The 25,284-nt window shown below is 39.8% G+C and overlaps 1 protein-coding gene across 2 annotated transcripts in view; it reads left to right on the top strand.

Annotated features, from left to right (window-relative positions):
* whrna (whirlin a) overlaps window positions 1–25,284 on the top strand; it is a 126,852-nt gene that overhangs the window by 89,063 nt on the left and 12,505 nt on the right. Inside the window, exons 4-8 of one of the 2 annotated variants that reach the window (XM_088011103.1) lie at window positions 80–288; window positions 2,058–2,094; window positions 17,688–17,900; window positions 18,061–18,282; window positions 19,331–19,363. In XM_088011103.1, the coding sequence (XP_087867229.1) occupies window positions 80–288; window positions 2,058–2,094; window positions 17,688–17,900; window positions 18,061–18,282; window positions 19,331–19,363 (714 nt within the window). The remainder of the gene's footprint in view (window positions 1–79; window positions 289–2,057; window positions 2,095–17,687; window positions 17,901–18,060; window positions 18,283–19,330; window positions 19,364–25,284) is intronic. The other variant, XM_088011104.1, reaches the window with a different exon arrangement.

The raw sequence follows: 25,284 nt of genomic DNA, 5'->3' as shown, positions 1-25,284 counted from the left end.
TCAGTGTCTGCCCGCTCCGCCCTCGCCGCCTTGCTCGGCCCCTCCCACCACGCCTCTCTTCTCCGCTCCGTCCCCGCAGGTCGGCGACCAGATCCTGGAGGTCAACGGCCACAACTTCCTGAGCATCCCGCACGACGAGGCCGTCCGCGTGCTGAAGTCGTCGCGCCACCTCATGATGACGGTGAAGGACGTGGGACGGCTGCCGCACGCCCGGACGGTGGTGGGCGAGACCAAGTGGATCGCCAGCTCGCAGATCGCAGAGAGCTCCGCCAACAGCAGCGTGGCCAGGTCAGCTTCGCCTGCGGGATCTGATCTGGTTCCTGACGCTTTGGGCGTCAAAACTCTTCTCACATGGGCCAAAACTGGGAGGTCAAATTGGATCCCTGGTCAAAAAAGTAACAGAGAAGAAGGGAACAAAAAAAATGAAAAAATGATCAAAATACTGACTTTTTAGGCCTGATGTCTCCAAACTCTGTAGGTCAAAATGAGGTCAAATTGGATCCCTGGCCAAAAAAGTAACGGGGAAGAATGGAGCCAAAATACAGATTAATACATTATTAGAAATATATTAAAAATGCTAAATAATTCAGTGGTTAATTGGAGATTTTTACTTGCAGATTTTGAAGCATGTGAAGCCAAAAAGAGGAGTTTTTGGCACAACATATTTACAGACAATTTTTTTTGTATCTCAAATGCAAAATGTATATTTTTGTACCTTTTTGGTTTAATTACTGCTCTGAATATGTTATTCTTTCTGGAAACTGCCTTTTTCTGAGTCTGTATATTCACGTTAGCGATTAATCGATTACTACAGATTAGCTGACGATTATTTCAGTAATCGATTAATCACAAATAATCCGATTAATCATTTCAGCCTTACTGTATTGCATTCATAAATGAGTAAAAATGTGGATCATTTTCTTTGTTTTACACTTTTAAAGTGATAGTAATTTAATTTAGAGAATAAAACTGATTTATGTTTCAGTTTTGTCAAAAATAATACATGCCCAGGAAATACGATGTTATTTTATGACTGTTCATGTTTTTGGTATTTTGTAATTTATTCTCTCATTCTGCGAGGATATTTCAGGAAAACTAGAAAGTAATATACTTTTAAAGCATCAGCTGGTTAAATTTAAATCTTTAAACTAAGTGTTTTAACACATCACTAGTGGGAGTGAAGTGAGTTTTGGCTTATGATGTTTCCTCATAGCATTTATTTTATTTTAGACGTCTGTTTGTTGTATTTCACTCCAACCAGACGTCTGAAAACTTTCACTTTTCTCACGTTTCCCCTTCAACCATTTCAGAGAGAAGGAGAAAATAATAACGGTGCTTTGTGGTTTACATTTGCGTGTCTTCGCTCCGAATGTATTGAGGAAAATGACTTGGAGACATTTTCCTGTTGCAGCGTCTCTCTGAACAACAGTTTCAGATGCAGCGTCAGAATGAGAGGCGCTGTGCGTTCATGAGGCTGTGATGGATGAGGAATCTGCTACGAAAGATGAAAAGCTGCCAGTCAACACGTTTCAAATGTTCCTTTCATCTTTAAAATATGTGCATAGAAAGCTGAGCTCAGCTCAATTTGTTTTCATGTTTTATTAAAGTGAACTTTTGTTTTACATGCATAAAGATGCTTTACGTTTTAGTAAGTTTGGTCTAAATAAGGCCCTTATTAATATATTTTGTAAACATGGATGAATTGGAGTTTAATGACACAAAATAAAAATGAAGGTCTAGTTTTAAATATAAAAGATGGTAAAAAAAAATACAAAATTTGAAATAACTTTTTGCATTAAATTAGATTAAATTGTGGCAGTTTGGATGAATGAATAAATGTCCAAAATAAGATTTCAGACATTTTTATTTTGCTAATATTACTGAAGAATGTTTTTGTGTGTAATTATTTTTGATTAATTAGTAAAAAAAAGAAGAAGTTTAGTTATATTTTGATAGCCTCAGCATTTTTAAAAGATAAAAGCGATCTTTTGAAAGTATGTATTAAATGTCATGTTTTCTCCTGTCATCATCAGTTTCTGCTGTTTGTTTCTCTTTAGCTTCTCTGTGGATCAAGGAGCTTCTGCAGCAGGAAAGGTGAGATTTTTATCTGCCTGTGATCTGAACAAACATCGTAAACGATGTTCAGGACCAGCGATGCTGTTTGTTTCTGATTTGATCTGAAACAATGTTGTAAAGCCACAGTTTCTCCTCTGCTGCTGTAATGTTTGCATAAAGTTACACTAATAAGCAGCAGAAAAACAAACATAGTTGATACATATTTTTACAATTGATTTGATATTTTCCATGTTTTGAGTTCATCAATGGGGTCTATTTCCTTTTTGGTGGTAATTTTCTGCTGCATCAACCAAAATAACTTTTATTTTTTCAGTCATTAATAGTAATTATAACTTTCCTCACAAGATGATTCTGGTTCTGTTTGACTCCAACTAAACCAGTAAACAACTTACTGGTTATTTTCAGAACCAGTAATTATTTGTTTACATTTACCGTTGGAATTTTTTTCAAAGAATAGAAAAGGAATTGTTAATAAATAAAATGCCTAGAATACATGTAACTAATCTCCAGTTAATGTTGGGCTATTCAATTAATCATGAAATAGTTTGAGACTAAAATATTCTGTAGTTTCTGCCACTGTTGATATATTATTGATCTTATATAGTTTATATTTATGACTTTCATCATGGCCTGCTGTCGATATTTACTTCAGTACATTTTATTTTAGACACGTTTGATTGCTAACTGTTAGCTGAGAATGCTAAAAACAGGTAAAACTAAAATTAAAGCCAAATAATTGCCATCAAGCCAAATCATGTCAGCTTTTTCCCAAATTATTGCAATAGTTTAAATGCCTTCTATAACAAAATTATTGTGAATTGTAGCAATTTAAAAGCATAAAATGTAAGAAATGACAATAATCCCAGTGATGAACCTTGTGGAACCCCACAATACATTTATTATAGATTTGTGACTCAAATAAAAGTAAAACTGCAAAACATTTAACCAACAAATCTACATCATTTATTGAAATTTAATTCAAATTAACTTTGTATGGTTTCAGTTTCTTTTGTGATGTTTAAGGAGGTGAAAAACTTTTTAAAGATGTAAAAATTCACCTATTTTCCTGAATGAAGTTATTCACAAAGTATTTCTGTAACATTCACTCAGACGCTCCCTGATGCACATTTAAATGTTGCTAATTTATCCAAAAATGAGCCGTTTGTCCAGTTCATCTGACTTTAGTTATGTGGACATTTTCAAATGTTTCGATGCTGATACAACCGAAAACTAAACCCTGGAATAATTTCATGTTAATGTAGAGACATTAAATCAGACTGAAGCGTCTCAGGATCGCATGGATGAGCAGCAGCTCAAGGTCAGAGTGGAGCTAATGGGACCGTTGGGGATTTAACATCAAAACCGCAGTAAAATAATCCACATTTCACCTTTTGCTCTAAATATAATGTTTCAGGGATCACTGCTGCGTGGCAAACTTTTAAAAATCTAAGCAAATATTCCCCGAAGCTGTCGCTGATTATCTCAGCGCCACTTTCCCTCCGCTTTGACTTTGGCTGCGACTTTGTGAAGAAAATGTCGAAATGGCAGGAAAGTTGGAAGCGACAGCAGCGAAGAGGAAGGAGAGAGGAGAGCTCACGTTTTATTAGGGAGACTCTGATGGACAGTTTGGGTCCAACAGAACCGGACGCCGCAGTGAAGGAGGCCGGATGTGTGAGATCAAAGTTTCAAATTTAAATTAACTTATTGGTTTTGTTTAGATCTGCTGGCAGAAGTGGAGGCCAAACTTTGTTAAACGCACTTGGAGAAACAAAAACGACATTAAGAACAAACTTTTTGTGCTTTTTTAAATATTTTATCTGCTCAAAATTAACAAAATTATTATTATTATTTTAATTGTTTATATAGAACATAAGATTTGCTTTTGGGAAAAAGTAGCCTGGTGATTCTAGTTACTCCAAAATTAATGAGATGAAAGCAAAAACTTCATATTTTGTTTAGATTATTTTAAAAATGCTCCACATATTTCCATATACATACTTTATTTTTTATCCAGCTCCTATTTAAATTACTTTTAATTTCAAATGTGCCTGTATAGGTCTCGCCAGCCGAATGACACCAGCTATCCAAACAGCTAAACAGAACGAATGCAGAAACTCCACAGACTCAGGAATGACGTCTTGAAGTATTTACTGACATCAATTTTCTGTGAAACTGTAACAGGATAACAAAGAAATACATATAAGTGTTGTAACTGTAGTAACAACGTCAAAATCACTACATACACCGTCTATACATAGACTAGTGGTCCGAGTTAGCTTAGCATCCGGTCGAATTTACTTCTAACAGAAAAATACATAATTTCTCTACAAATGAAGATGTCTGCGATAACTATTCTCATATGTAATCAATTCAACTTATAATACTTACAGATGATGCTTTAGCGAGCAAGAAAACAACGTAAGCAGGACCGAGGAACTGCCATGCGGCTGAAACTGTGCTGTACTTCCTGTTTCTATTTTCCCTACTGCTTTTGACAACTACAATGAATGACCACTAGATGGCATTGTTTAGCACAAATTAGATAACAACTAAACAGTGAACATAACACTCCCCGCCTGGGATCATTAGAGTCCCACATAAACATTCAAACACTAATGTCTTTTGAAGACATAAGCAAAACCACCTCAGTGACTGGGCGGCAAAATGTCCTTTTACAGTCCCCGTTTGAGGTCGTTACCTCAACCCTTCTGACTAGTCCATCTTGGCCTGGGAAGATCTTTGAGATAACCCCCATAGGCCACTCATTCCTCTTCACTTGAGTATCTTTGAGCAGCACTATGTCTCCATCCTTAAGGCTTGGTCTCTTGTCCTGCCACTTCTGGCGAAACTGCAGAGTATGGAGGTATTCGCGCTTCCATTTAGCCCAGAATGTGTCTGCAAGACTCTGTACTCTTTTCCACTGTTCTTTTAGCATTATGCCGTTCTTAAAGTCTCCAGGTGGAGGGGGTGAAGAACCTGTTTTTAGAGTGAGCAACAATGCTGGTGTAAGAATAAGGGGTGACTCAGGGTCAGATGATACTGGAACAAGAGGACGTGCGTTAATAATGGCAGACACTTCGGCCATAAAGGTTGACAGAAGTTCATGGGTTAACTGCGCTTTTTTGCAGACCTGAAACATGGAGTCGAGGATGCGCTTGGCAATCCCGATCATCCGTTCCCAAGCACCTCCCATGTGCGATGCGTGGGGTGGATTGAAAATCCAAGAGCAGTTTTGCTGACTCAAGTAGTTTTCAATGTTCTGGAAGCTAAGGTCAGTTTTACTCATTTTCAGTGCTCGGGCAGCACCAACAAAATTTGTACCACAGTCGGATCTGATCTGCCTTGCCGGACCTCTGATGGCGAAAAGACGTCTCAGAGCATTAATGAAACTGTCAGTGCTCATTGACTCAATTAACTCGATGTGGACTGCTCTCGTAGACATACATGAGAACATAACGGCCCACCGTTTTGAATTGGCTTGTCCACCTCTTGTGCGTCGCAAAACCACGTCCCAAGGGCCGAACACATCAACACCGATGTACGTGAAGGGTGGTGCAACTTGCAATCTTTCAGAAGGCAAACTTCCCATTTGCTGACATTCTGTCTTCCCCCTTAACTTCCTGCAGGTGACACATCTGAAAATGACTGTGCTAATAGATCGCTTAGCTCCAACAAGCCAAAATCCTGCTGCTCTAATAGCTCCTTCTGTGAAATGTCTCCCTTGGTGTTTGACAGCTTCATGGAAGTGGCGAATAAGCAGAATCGCTAGGTGATGTCGACCAGGAATGATGAGGGGATTAGTTGTGGCAATGCCCAGTTCTGACTGTGCTATTCGACCTCCAATTCTTAAAAGACCGTGACTGTCAAGAATTGGGTGTAATTTCCAAAGACTGCTTGAGGAAGAGATCCTGGATCCTTCAAGGAGGCACTTGATTTCTTCCTTGTAAAGCTCTCTCTGAACACTTTTTACGATGCAGGCCTGTGCTTTTACCAACTCTTCTTCTGTCGGTCGACACATATGCCAGCCATAGCAGCCAGTAGCCTGGTCAGAGTGGGTAAAGGAATAGGCAATATGGTTCAACTGAGCTATTGCTCTCTTGAGAACACTGTATTTGGAAAATCTCTCGAAACGTTCAGGACTTAAAGTGCTTCTTTCAACTTGTGTCAAGTTCGTAGTCACCTCAGGACGTACCTCTATGTCTTGTGCAAGGTCAACGAGGTCGTATGTTTCTTGAGATGAAAGTTGCACAGAAGAGTTTATGAGAAAGGGTGGTCCTTCAAACCATGTGGTACTACTCAGCAGTTCTGCTGGTACAGATCGGGACCCGTGGTCAGCGGGATTGAGTTCGGATACTGTGTGTTTCCACTGAGTTGGGCGAGTGGACTGGAGGATGCGCTGAACTCTGTTGTGCACATAGACATAAAATCTGCGTGACTGGTTGTATATGTACCCCAATACGACCTTGCTGTCGGTGTAGTACACAACGTCATCAAATGCACAGTCCATTTCTGCTAAGATCAGCTCTGCGACTTCAACTGCGAGAACTGCAGCACATAGCTCCAATCTCGGAACTGTCAGACCTGCTTGAGGAGCCAACTTTGTCTTTGCAAACACAAAACCAACTTCTGTGTTGTCTGTTGTTGAGACCTTTATGTAGGCAACAGCAGCAATGGCTTTCACTGATGCATCAGCAAAAACACAAAGCTCTCTCCTTTGGGCATTTGCTGTGGAGAGGGAAGTGTAAGGCCGCGGTATTTGGAGATGTTGCAAGTGTTTAAGCGAGTCTCTCCATTTAGTCCACTCAGCCTTCATGCTCTCTGGAAAGGGAGCATCCCAGTCTCCTGTCAGACTGTTAAGCTCCCGCAGTAACAGCCTACCTTGAATTGTGACTGGAGCGAGAAATCCGAGCGGATCATAGAGACTATTCACTGTAGAGAGGACACCTCTTCGTGTAAAGGGTTTTTGATCGTCTGTAAACTGGAACGTGAAATTGTCCGTATTTATGTTCCAAAACAATCCCAGGCTGCGCTGTACAGGCAAGTTCTCAGCAAAAACATTCAAGTTCTCAATGTCTTTAGCTCGATCCTCAGGTGGGAAAGCTTCTAGAACAGCTGGCCTATTACAGGTCACTTTGTGTAACCGGAGGTTAGAAGATGCAAGAGTGCACTGCACTTGTTTCAGGATATGAACCGCTTCTTCTTCAGTGGCAAATGACTTCAGTGCGTCATCAACGTAGAAATTCCGCTCAATGAATTTGCGCACATCTTCTCCGAAGTGCGTTTCTCCATCAGCGGCAGCTCTCCGCAGACCGTATATAGCGACGGAGGGCGAGGGACTGTTCCCAAAGATATGTACTCGCATACGGTACTCAATAACTTCACAGGCGAGACTGTTGTCTTTGTACCACAGAAAGCGTAAAAAGTCTCTGTGGTTTTCTGTGACGACAAAGCAATGAAACATATGCTCAATATCTGCAGTCACAGCCACTTGTTCCTTCCTAAACCTCATCAATGTTCCTATCAGACTATTGTTAAGGTCAGGACCAGTGAGTAATATGTCATTGAGTGAGACACCCTCATATGGTGCACTCGAGTCAAAAACGACTCGGATTTTGTTGGGTTTCTTAGGGTGATAAACCCCAAACAAGGGTAAGTACCAACATTCTTGGTCCTTACTAAGAGGTGGAGCAACTTCTGCATGGCCTCTACTCAGCATGTTCTCCATAAACTCAAGGAAATGGGCTTTCATCTGAGGGCGTTTGTCCAGCGTGCGTCTAAGGGACATGAGGCGATCATGAGCTAGTTGCTTATTGTTGGGTAAGCGGCGACGTGGCGACCTAAACGGCAAAGGCCCTACCCAGCTGTTGTCACTGTCTTGGTAGAATTGTGAGTCCATGATGTGCATGAACTGCTGATCCTCAACTGATGGCGCCAATTTGTGGTCATCTGCAGTGCGTGTGAAGATCTGTTGTCCTAAACTGTCCAGTTTGCTGCAGGGTTCAGACCTGTATGTAAATGTCTCTTTGATTTTGATTTGGCTGTCACAAGGCTGGAGATAACTTGAGCGACTGTTATCTAAGATGTATGTTTTGTAGCTGTTCACACCTTCAGGCTTGTGTGCTCCTCCAAGACAGACGTCGCCAACGATCACCCAACCTAGATCTAGTCTTTGTGCGAATGGGGAGTCGTTTGGGCCATTTATTTGTTCTCTGACTTTGTGTACTCTCAGCACGTCTCTGCCTAACAGAAGTGTTATGTCAGCATTTGGATCAAGAGGTGGAATCATACTGGCAATACGTTCCAGATGAGTGTGGTGACGAGCAGCTTCTGGAGTAGGTATCTCAAAGCGGTTATTAGGAATTTCATTGCATTCAAGGAGTGTAGGTAAGGGAAGACTTATCTTCTCATCTACTGACTCCACAATGAAGTCTGAAGCTCTTCTGCCCATCACGTCTGTGAGCCCAGCACATGTTTTTAATGTGTAGTGATGATTTAGCCCTTTAATCTGGAAAAGGTCAAAGAACTGGGAACGTGCTAGTGAGCGGTTGCTCTGTTCATCTAAAATTGCGTACATTTTTTTAGACTGACCTCTTTGTCCAGCTGGATGAACATTCACAAGTATTATTTTTGAACATTCTCTGGCACTCACTCCTTCTCCACACACCTCTGTACACCTGGAGGTGACTTCTTGGGTGTCTGTTTTGTCATTCTCCCCGCCCTGCTGTAACTGGGGAGACAACGACTTAGACGCCCATGGTGCTGGACCTGGGTGGAGGGCGGAAATGTGACTAAAGCTATCACACTCAGTACAGATGGTTTCGGCAGTGCAGTTTTTTGCAAGATGGTCAGTAGAGTCACAACATCGAAAGCAGATGTTGAATTTCTTGAGAAACTGTTTGCGATCCTCTAAGGGTTTCTCCCTGAATCCTCTGCACCTTTGAAGAGGATGGGGTTTGTTATGAATTGGGCACAGTTTATTTGGACTTGTTGAGGCTTTTTTCTCATCTGTATCCACCTTGTTAACAGTTGATATCTGTGTTTTGTGGACAGATATAGGCGCTTTAGAAAACCTTTCTTGTCCTTGTTTTCTATCTGTTATGCCTGAATGATTAGAACTGTACATGATAAAGCTTGGGTCTGTACGGGTTTTAGCTTCAGTGCGTATAAAGTCTGTGAAAACTTTGAAAGGGGGGAAACCCACATTGTACTCACGTTTGTATTTTGAACCATAAGACATCCACTTCTCTTGAATGTTGTGAGGTAGTTTTTCAACTATTGGTTGAATTCCTCTTGATGTGTCCAAGTAGGACAGGCCAGGTAAAAAACCATCCGTCTTGGCAGCTTCTAGCTCTAGCAACAGATCAGCTAGGTCACGCAGTTTGAGGGTTTCTCTGGCTGTGATCTTGGGAAAACTTTCCACCTTATTGAAAAGTGCCTGCTCTATGGCTTCTGGAGAGCCATAGATTTCCTCAAGCCTTTCCCAGGCCATCGTTAAACCTGCTGCAGGGCTCCTGATATTAGCAGCCTTTATCTGTTTGGCTTGTTTGCTGGAATTCTTACCCAGGTAGCGTATGAGTAAATCAAGCTCTTCTCCTGCAGATAGCTCGAGACCTACAATGGCACCTTTGAAGGATGATTTCCATGCCCAGTAGTTCATAGGTTGGTCGTCAAAATTTGTAAGGCCGGAAGTTATTAGCTGACTGCGAGCTAGGTATTTGGCAAGGTCATAAGTAGGTTGAGTTGGTACACAGTTGCCACCTACCGGAGTGGCGGTGTAATGTGTTGAATTCAAGGGAGCAAATTGAGATGCCGTCATGTTCCTAGGAGGTTGAAGAAAGTTTTCTGTGTCATCTGAGGAGGCGTCTTTTGATATGTTATCTTGCTGTCTGATGACACATTCATGAGGGTGTGTTGGGGTGATATCTTCAACTTTTGGTTGTGAAGGCATCTCCATTTTGTTGATGGGTGTTTGTTCTAGGACGTATTGAGCAGTGCGTCGTTCTTGGCTTTCTCTTAATGAGATGTCGGCTTCGCTGCGTGTCTCTAAACCCAGTTGAATCAGTCCAGCTTCTAGTGAATTAGCCTCTGCAATAGCAACTTCCTTCTCTTTCTCAGCTTGAAGTGCATCGAGAGTGGCTTGAAGGCGGGCTTGCTCCACTTTAATCTGTATTTCTTTGAGAGCGTATGTGGCTCTGGCTTGAGCTCCTTCAGCTTTCGCTTTAGCTCTTAACAGTTCCATACTAGCTCTGGAGCTGACGGTGGACTGTGACTTTCTTGAAATAACTGATCGAGTCTCAGTTATTTGAGATTTGCTTTCAGCCATTTGAAGAGATGCGGTCCCTATGGTGGAAGGTCGATCTGGTTGAGGTGCCTGTAGCACTTTAACTTAGGTATTGCAATGGCGAAGCTCCGTGCGAAGGCCTCAGTTATTTTTTTCCTCGCTGTGATGCCATCTTTTCACTGTATAGGTCTCGCCAGCCGAATGACACCAGCTATCCAAACAGCTAAACAGAACGAATGCAGAAACTCCACAGACTCAGGAATGACGTCTTGAAGTATTTACTGACATCAATTTTCTGTGAAACTGTAACAGGATAACAAAGAAATACATATAAGTGTTGTAACTGTAGTAACAACGTCAAAATCACTACATACACCGTCTATACATAGACTAGTGGTCCGAGTTAGCTTAGCATCCGGTCGAATTTACTTCTAACAGAAAAATACATAATTTCTCTACAAATGAAGATGTCTGCGATAACTATTCTCATATGTAATCAATTCAACTTATAATACTTACAGATGATGCTTTAGCGAGCAAGAAAACAACGTAAGCAGGACCGAGGAACTGCCATGCGGCTGAAACTGTGCTGTACTTCCTGTTTCTATTTTCCCTACTGCTTTTGACAACTACAATGAATGACCACTAGATGGCATTGTTTAGCACAAATTAGATAACAACTAAACAGTGAACATAACAGTGCCATAAAGTGTATATTTTGTAATATTTAACACTTTGAATAGAAGATGCTTATCAACAAATAAGCAATTTCCCTTTGAGGATCAATAAGCTTTAGTTTGATTTACCTGAACATAAAAAAACACAACAACAACATCGGTAGTCCCAAACATGAAAACCTGTCCGTAAATGTTTCAGTTTTTCACTGCAGTATAATTTGCTGTTTTATTGGTTATATTCCAAATAAAAATGTAATTTCCACCAGAAGTTTCTGAAATGTCTGGATTTCTCAGTCCCACTCCAGAGCTGCGTGCACACAGACTTGGCAGAGGATTTACGCACCAGGAAGCTTCGGTTCCTGGTGCGTAACCTGCAAATGGAGCCAACTCTGCTCATCTTAGATTAATTTCACACATTTATAGCAATTATTTAAAGGTCACTGCATCCTTAAAGCGTCTTAAATTCATGTATCCAAATTTAAGGCCTTAAAATATTTTCTTTCTTTTAAAATAATTTTTAAAAAGTAAGTTGGCCTTAAATGCGTAAATCACAGGACTATTTAATCTCATTATTTATATCTATTTTATTTTCTTGAGGAACTTTTGAGGCTAGCGCTAACTCACTGCTAGCATACCATTGCTAATTAGCTAACATTGTTGTGACTCTATTGGATAAATGCTAATTTATTGCCAGTTTGATGGACGAAGTTCATATATTTTTGTGGCGATAAAAGTCCTGAATTTCTTTCTTAATGGTCTTAAAAAGTCTTAAATGTAAGTAGCTGAAACCTGCAGAAACCCGGTCATTAAAAAGTTATGCTTACTTCGCATTTAAAATAGCCGATAGCATCCTTCTGGTTCCTAGACCAATCAAAACCCTTCAAAGAAGAACGCATCATGGCTGCCAACCAATCTGTGACATAAAATGCCCATGCAGATTGTAACAAATCCACAAAAATTTAAATATTTGCAAGATTAAAGGAGAAGCAGGTTGATCAAAATGTCTGATTTGCTGGTTAATATTAAAATATGGCTGTAATTTCTGATTTTAAAGGGTTTTTCACAAACACTGCTTTGGTTATTGTGTTTTTTTATCCACTTTGGATAAAATCTGGCTGTGACTTCCTGTTTCACCTGGCTCCATTTTTAGTTAGAAATCCTTGGCAGCATCTCAGTACGTGGGAATAGTTAACACTGCAACAAGTTTGTGTTATAAAATGTTAATGATTTGGCAAAGAGAAGACAAATTGTATGAATTTTTTATATTTGAGTGAGTAGAAAGCCTGCTTTTAAACTTTGTGGGCATGTTTCGGGAAGAGCTATTCATCTTCTCGGATGACAAGTCCCTCCTACACAAACCCAGATCCATAAACGCTTTTCCTTGATTGGTGTGGAAAAACGAAACTGGATCGCCACCAAGCCCTTAAAGACGGAGCAGAACACCAACGCTGGCTGCAGCTATTCACCGCTCCCAGGTCTCTGCTTTCATGCTGGGAAAAGTTTTCTGCTGCCTTTCAATTTCCAAGGGTTTCTTCTTCTTTCTGCTTCTTTTTAAATAAATATTCAGTTAATCTGAACTATGCTGATATATCTTCATCTTCATAAAGCAAAAATATTGGGAGCATTTTAAAAATGTTTAATTACATTTAATCAATTAATCGTGATTAATCAATTATTTAAATAGCGTCAACTAATTCAGTTGTTTATTACTTGTTAGGTGGAGAATACAGACTTTTAAAAAAGGGAATTTACTCAAAGATCAACACAGTCAGAGCTGAAATTAAGCTGGAACTGAATACAAAAATCAACATTTTGCATTTAAGATTAAAATAGTCTACACTAAACTAATGCTGTTTTGAATTTTAGGTAATAAAATTTCTATTTTCTTATTTTAAAAAGGGATTGATTAATTTGTTTATTTGAATTTCTTATACTGCATGTAAAAGGGTTTATTGGTGAAATAAAATCTGTACAATGGGCCAATTTTCTCATCTGATTAATCGATTAATACTTAGTACAATCGATTAATCAAATACTAAAATAATTGTTAGCTGTAGCTCTAAAATATATGACAGTATATCACATAAATATATACATATAATACATTATATAATAATACATTGCTATGTATGTTTCACAGAATATGAATACCCATGAAATATATTGTCACGTTTTGTTCCTTTAGCATTTTGTTGCTAACTTAGTTAGCTTAAATGGGCTGAAAGAAGATTGTGACAACATGAGTAATCTTGATATATTGTTAAAGTACATCTTCTAACACATTTCTAAATATTACATAAAATAATTGAATTGGTAAAATGAAAAATCTGCAGAATGTCCCAATTTTCTCATCCGATTAATCATTAGTACAATCGATTAATCAATTACTAAAATAGTCACTATTTCCAGCCCTAAAATATATTATATTATAGTATTTTATAATGTATAACTGTAATATTCTGTACATATTGTAATAAAGGAGCACACATACGTTTTGTTGCTAAAGGTTTCTTTAACGCTCTGTTGCTAAACTAGCTAGCTTAAATTGGCTGGGTACAGACATCTGGAAGAAGTTTGTGTCAACATGAAGTAATCTTGGTATGAAATGCAGCATGAGGAAAAATGAAATGCTGCAGTTTTCATGAAGACGCTCAGAATGAGCCACTGAAGAGGCTGCTTTGTGCTAGCATGATGGAGCGAGTCTGGGGGCATTAAGAGGGGAAGATGTATAGCGCGAGGGCTTTGGGGCTTAGCGGGAAGCAGCAATGCGATAACTCAAGGCGCTGCCGCTCCTCCGTGTGTATCAGGCAGCCTGTGCTGGAGTCGACCCCCACAGCTAACCTCCCACCGCCGCAGCATCAATATTTATCTGCAGGTGGGTACACCGCTTAAACAAGCCACGAGGTTTCCGTCTCTGTCAGTTCTGAACTACATTTAGCCGTCCTCCACCTCCCTCCCAACTGGAACTGCAGCCTAAAGGCCAGAGCAGACAGATAAGCTAATTAATTAAGTGTAGGTCACACAGCAATTTTCAATCATTAGTTTCCCCCTGAACCCATTTGGGAGCTGATCTGCAGCAAATGAATGTGGTTTGAGAGACACCAGAAGGCTGCAGAGCAAAGGATGAGCAGAGCTGGTCAGGGTTTGTTGCTGGACATTCTGCCATCTCCTTGTTTCAGAGTCGCATCCAGATTATATCTGAACGTGGTTGTAACATGAACGGTATGGTTGGAACCAGTGGTGGGCTAACTTTAGCTTAGCGCTTTTGCTAACCTTGAAAACATGTAGCGCACTCAGCTTCCCCAAAATTATTATTTTTGAATAAGTGCAGATTTAATTGGCTCCTTTGTAAAATTTCTATTAAATGAAATTTGACCTCTGTGTTGAAGTTTTGGTTATGGACTGTTAAGAATACTTTAAGTAGTTAGACGTTTATATTCATGCTCTTATTTTGAAGTGTGTGGAAACTATTTACACAGCAGTTTCCTCTCTTACCATGTTTTCTTTTCCTAGCTTACTCTGTTGCACACAAGAAACATTCAGGAACAAAATAAGACAGTTATAAACATGAATGCAACATCTGAAGACTTTAGAGAACATTTAAATATAATGTAAAAATAGAGAGTTGTAGCCTTTCAAAGTAAGATGTAACCCTTCTTCCAACGCAAATCTCCACTTACAGCATTCACACTGCATTTTCAGAGGAAATGCAAATGCTTCTAGTTTGAATTGAAGTTAGCGGTTTAGCATTAGCTCCTGTAGCACTTTAGCATTAGCTTAGCCAATGCCACTGTTTCCTAAAGGCCAGATTTTGCACTGAACGCAGCACCGAGGTTCAACAGAGAGGTTTTAGTCTTGATAATAATCATCTCACAAAGCTTTCATATTGTTGCATACAACCTTCCTTCCAACCCTAACTCCTTTAAATTGAAGTTAGCACTTTAGCATTAGCTTCCATAGCACTTTAGCGATAGCTAAGCATTCATATTGTTACATCTGACCCTCCTTCCAACCCTAATTGCAATCATAATCCCAATTGATAGCATTCTCACTGCATTGTTGCAGGAAAGGTAAATGTTTCTAGTTTAAATTGAAGTTAGCGCTTTAGCATTAGCTTGTGTTGCAGTAGCTTAGCCAATGCCAGTGTTTCCTAAAGGCCAGATTTTGCATTGAACGTGGCACTGAGGTTCAATAGAGAGGTTTTAATCTTTCATACAGTCTTGATAATCATCTCACAAAGCTTTCATATTGTTACATCCCTTCCTTGTAAACTCAGAGGGCCTATTTGCTTGGCATACTGATGGATTGTTTGGCATTGAGCAGCCTAGACTGTAGATGAGTGCAGCGATGGAGCTGATCCAGCTTCAGACCATTTACACAGGACGTCCATTCCCTGGAAAACCGCATCCTCACGGTTAAAGTTCCCCACGTCTTATTAGCAGGTAACTCCAGGTTTTCCACTCCAGCTGAGTGACAACGATATTTATATATTTTAAAGCTCCCTGAAGTGTCGGTCCGCTCTGTAATCTGACAGCTATAGGCCGCTCACATTCCCGGTGTGGTCCTGTCGCTGCGCTCCGCTGCGCCCTTGAGTTAAGTAACCGGAGTGCGGATGCTTTAAAGGAATCCTCACGGTAAGCTCTCCGGTTATTAGGATTCAGGCAGCGCAACGGCTCAATTCACCTTGGCCATGTCAAATTTTTTGGCTGCGCTCAAACGCGGGGACCTGCGACAAGCACAGCTGATAATGACAGCGAGAGCTGAAGATGAGGTGGGAGGGAGAAAAGAGGAAGGTTGCATCGGCTCTGTTTGCTCCTTTTGTTTTCATCTCTGCAAACAGAGTCAGGCACAGACCCGAAGCGTTGACTTTGAAGTGGTGTCTTTGATTAAGGAGTTAATTAAAGAATAGCTGCTTGTAGGCAAGAAGATAACGGAGAGAGGGGAGAAAATATGCAGGAAAAGGAGGAGATATGGAGCCGTGAAGTGATATTGACAGCTCAGAAGTTTCTGGATGACAGAGACGCCATCTGGCGCAGCGCTGACAGCTGTAACAAGGAGGGAAAAATCCCGCTGCCCACATGTGTGAACATCACAGCTTGTGTTGAGCAGCGAGCTGCGGTGCGAGCCAGCCAGGATAATGATAATGAATGAGGGAAAACAGGAAGTCGGAGGGTAATTTATACTTTTGGGATGAAAGTACAGTTCCAGTGCAAGTTGGTGAAGTTTATTTTTTCAGTTTATTTCCTCTTGTTCTTTTATTTTTACCCTCTTTGCCCTCCTTATTCATCCATTACTGTCGTTGAAGGTGGCGGTTAAACTTCCGCTAGTGCGCTAACAGCGGAGCTAACTTTGCTAACTTTGATATTGCTTAGCGCTCTTAGCTTCTCCTAAATTAAATTGTAGCATGTATCATTGACACATTGTGGGTGTCAACAAGGCTGAATTTAACACCTTAGCATTAGCTTTCGCTACATATTATGTTGGTAAAGCACTTTAGCATTAGCAGGACTAATGACTTCTGCTTTGCGGTTAGCATAACTAAGTTTTTAATTAGCATTTCAGCAATGGCACACCTGTGTTGATCTACATGAGCCATAATACCAGAGCTAAGTTTTTGCTTAGCAGTTTAGCATTTTTGCTAACTTTTTAAAAATGTTTGGTGCGCTTATCGTGAATTTTTCCAGATAAATTCTAAAGTGATAATTTTTCTTGGCTGTATTTTTTCAGTTGAATAAAGTTCAATGTCAGTGTTGAAGTTTTAGTTATCGACTCTTAGCAATTAAAATATTTACTTGTTTATATTCTTGCTCTTACTTTGAAGCATATGAAGACTGTTTATGCAGTTTTTTTTTTCTCCCGTTATTCATTGGTGCAGCATTTTAAAATCTGCTGAAGTCTTGTGTGCTTTCTGACCAAAGCCGTACTGCAATCAAAAAGGCAAAATTAGCAACAGAATTAGCAAAACTCAGCACCGTTAATCTGAAACTGAGTGAAAAATCTGTTCTAAAAATCCCTTCTTGAATTGCAAACCATGCAGGCAGGTGTGTAATAACAGTTTTGGCCCTGTTGAGGGCGATATACTATGTTTTAACACATATTGTGTTGTTATTGACATGGTTGAGTTAGTGCTTTAGCATTAGCTTCTGCTAAATGCTACATTGGTATAGCACTTTAGCATTAGCAGACCTATTGTCTATGATTATTGCCTTACTGTTTGGGCCACTAATGTTTTAGTGAGCGGGATCAAACGTCAATTCTTGATTTGTTTCATGTTTGTGTTGCGTCAAAATTCACCTCGTTTACAGATGACATCGTGTTACATTTATCAGGAAATAACTTTAAATTCTCAAGAAAGAGCTGGAAATAAATAAATTTACACCTGATTACATCAAAATAGAATGTTTAGTTTCAAGGTATTTCATTGATCATTGTGGGTTTTTCCACCGTTAACAGAAGTTTTGTCTGTGTTTATATCATGTTTTGTTTTTCAACTTTAACCTGCAGTCATGAGGAAGAGATAACCACTGAGAAATATTTGTTGCTTTATTGATATTAGTAGTTGGTTGATTATTCATGCTTGGAGCAACAAAACAAATCAAATCCAGAAAAGTCTGACCATAAAGCCTTTGTGTTTCGCCTTCCACTGACTGCAGCCCGGGTTCTATAAGGGCGTTGCCGGCTCTCAGGTGACCCTGTCGAGCCTGGTCAACCAATCCCGCGCCATGCTGGAGGAGCAGGCGCGCCACCTGCTGACCGAAGCCGAGCGTCAGACCATGAGCTACTACGTGGAGGAGTACAGGGACGGACACATCGGCATCGAGCCGCTGGTCATGGCGCTGTTCGAGCTGCTCAACACGCACGCCAAGGTGAGCATCGATTATGATGTTTCAGCTGAGGCTTCCTGAGCTCTGCTGAGATTTAAAACCGTGGCTTTTTGATTCCCATCGTCTTCATAGTGTTTAAGGCTGGAGAAATCGATTCAGAGTTGCTACATCTTCATGCGTCTGCTTCTCTGTGTTTGCTCAGTTTTCCCTGCTGTCGGAGGTGAGAGGGCTGGTCACGCCGCAGGACCTGGAGCGCTTCGACGGGCTGGTGCTGCGGCGAGAGATCCAGGCCCTGAAGGCGCGGCAGGGGACGGCGGGCGGCGCCAACGCTCAGCCGGACTGCCTGTCCATGGTGTCGTTTCCAGACACGCTGACGTCGTCATCAGCCAGCTTCCTGACCAACACGACGCTCAGCTCTGCGCGGGTAGGCCAGCTTTACCAAGCTGTATATGATAAATTCACATTTCGTCTGGTTTTGTACTTCCATTTGGGTCTCGAATGCTTCTAAAATCAACACAAGCACAATAGGTTGATGCTTTTTAGTGTCTAAAAAAAGAGTCGTTTCAAAATCCTCCCCATTGTTAAGTCACAGGTTTTCTGTTCATGTTATGTTTTTATTTGTAAACAGTTTTGAGGCGCTGAGGGGAAACTTGAAACTGCTGCTGCGTCAGTTATTCAGCAGGTCGTTGCTAGGCAACCAAAGCTTTGGGGGAACTTGGAACTGTTTCCTGCCCAGCAGGTTGTTGCTAGGCAACCAAAGAGTGAGCGAATCAGTTGATTCCACCAAGCTAGGTTAGCTAGCAGCTAGGTTAGCTAGCTGAAGCATTTCCTCTGCCTACATCTCCCAGAATGCTTTGCAGTGAATATTCTATCAGATGTATTATCTATTGATATTGATCATGTGTCTATTATGATATATATTATTGATTTATTGTCCAGCTCTAGAAACTTTCAAGGCGTATTTTCAAAAACATTTGTTGTAATTTGGCCTGAAATAAAACCCAGAAACACAATAATGATGCGATCACACTGCAGTCACTCGGTCACATCGTATTTTATCCAACTTTTACGTCATTGATGCATCATAATTCTGCGCCAGAAGAAACCAGACGTGATAAATCTGGACGTAAACATTGGCTGAAAAAGCTTCAGTCATCAATGCTCCACAAAACGTCGTTTCCATTAGTTTTGCTTTCTTATGATTTTGCGTCTTAGTCTCATTTTATCACTGATTCTCAGTGAAATTTCTGTTGAGCTTGTTTTTATTTCCTGTCATCTCCAGTTTGCCTCAGATTGCCATTACTCCCAGTATTTCTGTAGAATATCTGGTAAAGACGCTGTGCTGATGCTCAGCTCGTCTGTGACACATTTCATTTTCCACCTGCTGAAACCAGAGGAGTCCCAGCTGATGTTTATGGGTTTTCATTCCCCCAGTTTGTTGCTTTTAACCCGACCCGTCTCCCCTTCTGTAGGAGAGGCTGCTGTGGCTGATAGACATGATGGAGGTAGGATCTGCTGCTGAACATGATGAATGGCTTCCATCGCCAATGCAGAACAAACACCAGAACGACACAATTTAACGTCCCTGAGGCGAATCAGAAACACCGACGCACTGATTCCCATCTCACTTTGTGCTTTTGCTGTGACTTTGTTTGCTGTGGTTTTATCCTTCTTGGCTTTTTGTTTGCTCTCATTGCTTACAAGATCAGGATGTAAAGTAAATTATAGGTTATGAATAGAAAAAGAGTCTGATGTACGATGTCAGCATGCAAAGTGACGTTTCCAGCCTTTTGTGGGGTTATTTATTCTACAATGTTTTATTAGGGTCAGAAAAACATAATAATTACAAAAATCATTTCAAGAATAAAGTTGTATCACAGTTAGTCGAACTATGAGAAGAAATTATAAGATAATAGAAGGAAGTCGTGCGACAGAAAGTTATATTATGAGAATAATAAATAGTCATAATACTATTAGAATAAAGTCATAGTGTTATGAATATAAAGTGGCATCACGGTAAGTCGAATTATGAGAAAAAGTTGTAATAATACGAGAAAAAAGAAGTAATGCAGTAAAGTCGTACGACAAAAAAATAATTCTGAGAATAATTTAATGACAAAAAGTAGCAATGACAAGAAAACAAGTTGTTCAAAAAAGTCATAATTATGAGATTAAAGTTGTAATAATATGAGGAAAAACTAGTAATAATACAAGAATAAAGTCATAATATGTGACAGAAGTCGTGACAAAATGTCAGTATTCTTAAAATAAAGTCGAAAGGAAGAAGTAGTTCTGAAAATGTATTCATATGATGGTATAAAGTCATAATAACAACAGAATAATCTCTTACTAACATGAGAATAAAACGTTAATATCCTGAGAATAAAGTCTGGGACTGTTTGGGTTCATTTTGTTTTTGGGTTCGTATCAGAACAGTTCCATCGTCTGAATCAGTTCTGGGTTTTTAGGAGAAATAATTTGTTTCTTTTCGTTCCATTTCCTCAGGGTTTCATTCATCATTTTCCTCTCTGCCAAATCCAGCCGGGCGCTTTATTACCAAAAAACTAAATATGACAGCAGCCATTACCTGAGGTCCATTCCATCGCCGCGTTGGTGCCACCAACCAAATGATCCTAATACATCTCACATGCAGCCGGTGCAGAAAAACACTTTCCTTTTTCTGAGTCGTTCCAACAAGCTCCAGTAAAAACACATTTCAGCTCTTATCCTAATTTTATTCACAGTTTATAAACGTTGGACCAACTGCAAAGCTTGAGCTTAAAGGTTACTGGTGTGTTTTTCTGACAGAGTTGACATAAAACAAATGGATCACCCTCACAGAGCGGTTAATCATTTATACTCTCAGCCTTCACACCCTTTAAATAGGTCAGTTCGATAATAATTCACCTGCTGCCTCACGTCTGAGGAATCCAAAATTATGGGATGCCTCACAGGGAAAAGCATCATTCAGAGCAGAATCTGGATATTTTCAAGACTTGGGTAACTTCCTATGACTCTCAGAAGATTGTATTCAAATGAATGACGGCGGCCCGCCACCTAACGTCGATTTTTACAGCATTTATGTTTCACAGGCAGCAGCAGAAGATCCTGGCTGTCGATAATAATAAACCCAAAATAAGACAATAAAATAAATAGAGGAGCAAAATAATACATAAGCTGACTCTGTCCTTTAATGGCCAACACAGTAGTTTGTCAGTGGAGAAGTTTTTGGAGAGCCATGTACATATTATTATTATTATTATTTATTATTTATTTTCAGCTACGTTTTTGCATTTAAATATTTCCCTGAAATTTTGCAGCTCTGGACACAGAGCTACATTTGGGTTTCTGCTGCTTCTAAAAACAGCCCAAGTGCTTTTAAAAAAAACAAAAAAAACAACACCCAAGCCATTTTTGTTATCAGTTCATGTTTTTTGGTGTCTGGAAAACGAACCGTTTCCAAAACCTCGTAATTTTTGAGTCACATTCAACGGTTACCTAGCAACACAAACATCGAGGATGTTTGCTCAGCTGGTTTTACTGCTGTATGTAAGTGTAAATGTTTTGTTGTTGCCTTATCATCCAAAAGGCACTTGCTGCATTTCTATTGGTTGTGCAGAAGGCTCCACTTCTGCTTTTCAAAGATGTATGGCTGTATTGGCAGACTAAAGTCTCACTATCTAGAAATAAATTATTAAAAACATCCAAGGTTGAGGTTGACAAGGTGAGACTTTTGTCACTTTCTGTTTGCTAGCACTCGCTCTAGTTAGCTTCCGTTCTCTTCTTGCTATCAGAGTGAGACTAGAGAAGACTTAAACCCAAAGTCTGTCTTCAGTCTTCACACTTTGTCCATTGTCATTTATTTTGCTTTGTTTTTGCCACCTAAATGCGACTCAAACCTAAATCTAAAAAATGTGTCAGTATCTCTGCTTTCTGCCTGTGAACTTAGCTAACAGGGTATCATTGATTTGATCAAACGTTTTGTTTAAGCTACAAGCAGAGAAGATGTCTTAAGCAGGAAGGTTACAGATGTATGGTCATTAAAGGAGACTATTACGCAAAATTCAGGTTTTGTACATTCTTGTATTTCCATTTGAGTCTCTGCTGCCTCTAAAACCAGTCCAAGCAATAAAAAAAGCACCTAGCTGTTTTTGAGTGTCTGGAAAACGAACCGTTTCAAAAGCCTTGTCATTGTCGAGTCACATTCAATGGTTACGTAGCAACCCTGGCAAAGTCCAGCGCGCTACCTAGCAACCCAAGCTGAGTTCCAGGACATTACGACTTTGCATCCAGAAACCCCTTACTGCATTCCTGCTGATTGTGCAGGAGGCTCCACTTCTGCTTTTCTATACAACCGTATAATCTGCTTATACAGTTGTATAAACAGATTAAAATCTCACTAAGAATGTTTTTGTGCAAAAACTGTCATGAACATGATTTGTTTTGCCCACAGACGTATCCTAACCTGTTTAAGGAGGCATAATAGGTCACATTTAGTAAATCAAATCCCCGTTTTAATAATCAATCATGGATAATTTATCAGCTCGCCGAGCTGTTAACTGGAAAAGAAAGATTATTTAAGAGGCGTTCACAAGCATCTAAACATCCACGGTCACAATCAGTTCACATTTTTGGGGTTTAGTTGAGTAATTATTCAGTTTTTCTACATGTTCTGACACAGATGAAGTAAAATGTTAATGTACCAAATTAATTTTAGAGTTAGCTATTTAAATTCATAACCTGCAGTAATGTTGTGTTTCAGGCAGCCTAGACAGGAGAATGCTAATTTCACTCCTTAGAGACTTGACTCGGAAGATATTTGTGAACATTTCTGCAATATTGTTGTTCCACAATTAAATATTACTTTTTAAAATAAGAGTAGAAACCTGCCTTTTGTTGTTTTTAGAGAATCCTCTGAATGTTCAGATGAAAGTGTTTGATTTGGGGGTTTATTCTGTGTGGCGACAGTTTAGCTGGTTTTTGAACAGCAGCTCTCTGTTTGCTAATGTTCTCATGCATGTTTTGTATTTATTCTGGCTCCTATTTGTTGGAAAGCTTTCACATACGAGCCCAAACAGGAAGTAGTAAATGCATGAATATTTGGTTGGGTGACTGCAGAGATAAGCTGTCGACTGTCTTCAGGTTTATCAGCCGAGCAGCCGGTCTCATTCAGGCGGGTTCAGCCCGTCCTCCTCTGAGGAGCCGCGTTAGCATGCTGGCTATTCTGGAGGCTGTTTATGCGGCTTCTGTTTGTGCCGTTTTGGACCCGTGGGTGATTGGTGCTGCTGCTGCATGAGGCAGATTAGAGAGCTGGGTGGGTCTGCGTTCCTGAGCCTCTCACAAAGGCAGGTATCTACATAATCAGGTGCATAGCAGTGGATGTTTGTATCGCTGTCACTATGGGGACATTTTGTTTTTTATGTTTTTATCCCAAAGCCCAGAACGCAACAACACCTATTTGGTTTGGTTTGAATGAAACACCTGCAATACTTTTGGAAGTGATTAAGAAAGGGCTGGACAATAAATCAATAACAACACATATTGCGGTAGACATGTGATCAATATCATTAAATAATACGTCAGAAAATTTACTGAACTCCAATCTGAACCGCAGAGTTAGGCAGAAGAAAGGCTTTCACCGATTGGTGGAATCAACTGACTAGCTCAGTCTTTGGTTGCCTAGCAACGGCTGCCAAACTTTGGTTGCCTAGCAACGACCTGAGTAACTGACCAAGATCAAGTTTCCCCCACAGTTCCTCATAACTGCTTAAAAATAAACGACGACATGAACAGAAAACTGGATAAAACAGGAAATGTCATTTTAGATATTTAAAACAAAAATAATAATTAATTATCGACTGATATGAAAGACTTAAATTGTGATATGTTTGCAGTAGGTCTGCCAGGCCAGTCGGTGGCGCTGTAGTGACACAAAAACCACAAAATGGTGCCATGTCTGTTTTGTGAGATGTGGGATTAAAAAAGAGAAAAATGGAGCTTCAGTGTTTTCGTTTAAAAAAACAAAAACACATGAAGAGATGAAAGCGGAGTTTTTAAATGTTTCCAGTCTGGATCGCGATTTTAAAAATGATAATTTCTGGTCTCCTGAAACGCAGAATCCATGAAGAAGCACAACATAAATGACAAAAAAAAACTTTAGTGGATACAAAATCGTCTCCAAATGAACAGAACCGTAGTTTTAAATATTATTCAAAAGTTACTTTTATTTTCATACTGAAAATCCTTGATGATAAAGAATAATTACACAGCGATATAATTCGATAATATATTTCTGTAAAGCCAATGAAAACACAAAATTCAGATGTTTCTTATATACATTTTTTATGTATTCATAATTGTAATTTGTATTTTCATTTTTTATGTATGTATATGTTGGAATTTAAACTTTTTCTTTTATTTCACTGTATTTTTTTTACTTTTTTTATCTATTCATAAATTGTAATTTTTGTTTATTTGATTATATTTAAATGTTTTTTGTAATTTCTGTTTTTTTTGTTGTAATTTTAAGGTTATTTTATTTTTAATTTATGATTTTTATTCCTAGATTTTAGCATACAAACATGGTTCTGCTGAAAAGTATTTCCATGTAGTTTTTACCTTCCACTAAACTTTCCATTCATATGCCTTCAAACAGAGAAATGGTCAAGTCAGCAGGATTTCCCATTATTTTGTATAACAGCTCTGTTTTTAAAAGTCTTTTTAATTAATATTATAAATTCCTGAATTACTTAAAGGTGATCTAATTTGTTGTGGCAGGAAAACAAACTGCTGCAGGAAATGAAGACAACCAGCTGAATGTGCTGAATCGCTGTGCTTCACAGCAGCACCTGCTGCATGTCCTGTACAGTCATGGCAGCCGGCCCAGGTTTGCTTACAGTGCAGAGACGCATCTCCGCATGCGGAAAGTCGATTGACTGTTGTGATAAATGGTCGGGGTGTAAGTGCTCCACATGCTGCAGCGACGGATAATCAAGCTGAATGGATGGGGCTTTTGTTTTGGTTCAGTAGCAGAGTTAAATGAAGGGCGCCCGCCGCTTCGCTCAGATTCGCCTCCGTTTGCCACGTCAGACGGTCGGGCCTCCAGATCCAGCTCTGAGCGGAGCTGATGGCTTCTTATCGATTTCACAGTGTGTGTTTCTGCTTGTGAAAGAAGACATGGAGGCTCTGAGCGTCTGTCTGAGGGCTGCATGTCTTCTTTGCTTCCACTGCTTCCTGTCCAGCTTCTAAACAAATGTGGAGCAGCCATGAAATCTGGGACTGACACATCGGCCGCAAACTACGACTGCAGCTAACGATTATTTCAGTAATCGATTATTCTGACGATTAATCGATTCATCGGATAAGAAAAACATTCTTTCATATGTAGCAAAGGATCCATCCCCACCAAAAAATACTTCTAACTACG

This window comes from Poecilia mexicana, unplaced genomic scaffold (genome assembly GCF_051168715.1).
Source record: "Poecilia mexicana isolate PSO_F unplaced genomic scaffold, ASM5116871v1 scaffold_12, whole genome shotgun sequence".
In the NCBI taxonomy this organism is placed as follows: domain Eukaryota; kingdom Metazoa; phylum Chordata; class Actinopteri; order Cyprinodontiformes; family Poeciliidae; genus Poecilia; species Poecilia mexicana.
This window is presented reverse-complemented; position numbering and strand designations above follow the sequence as displayed.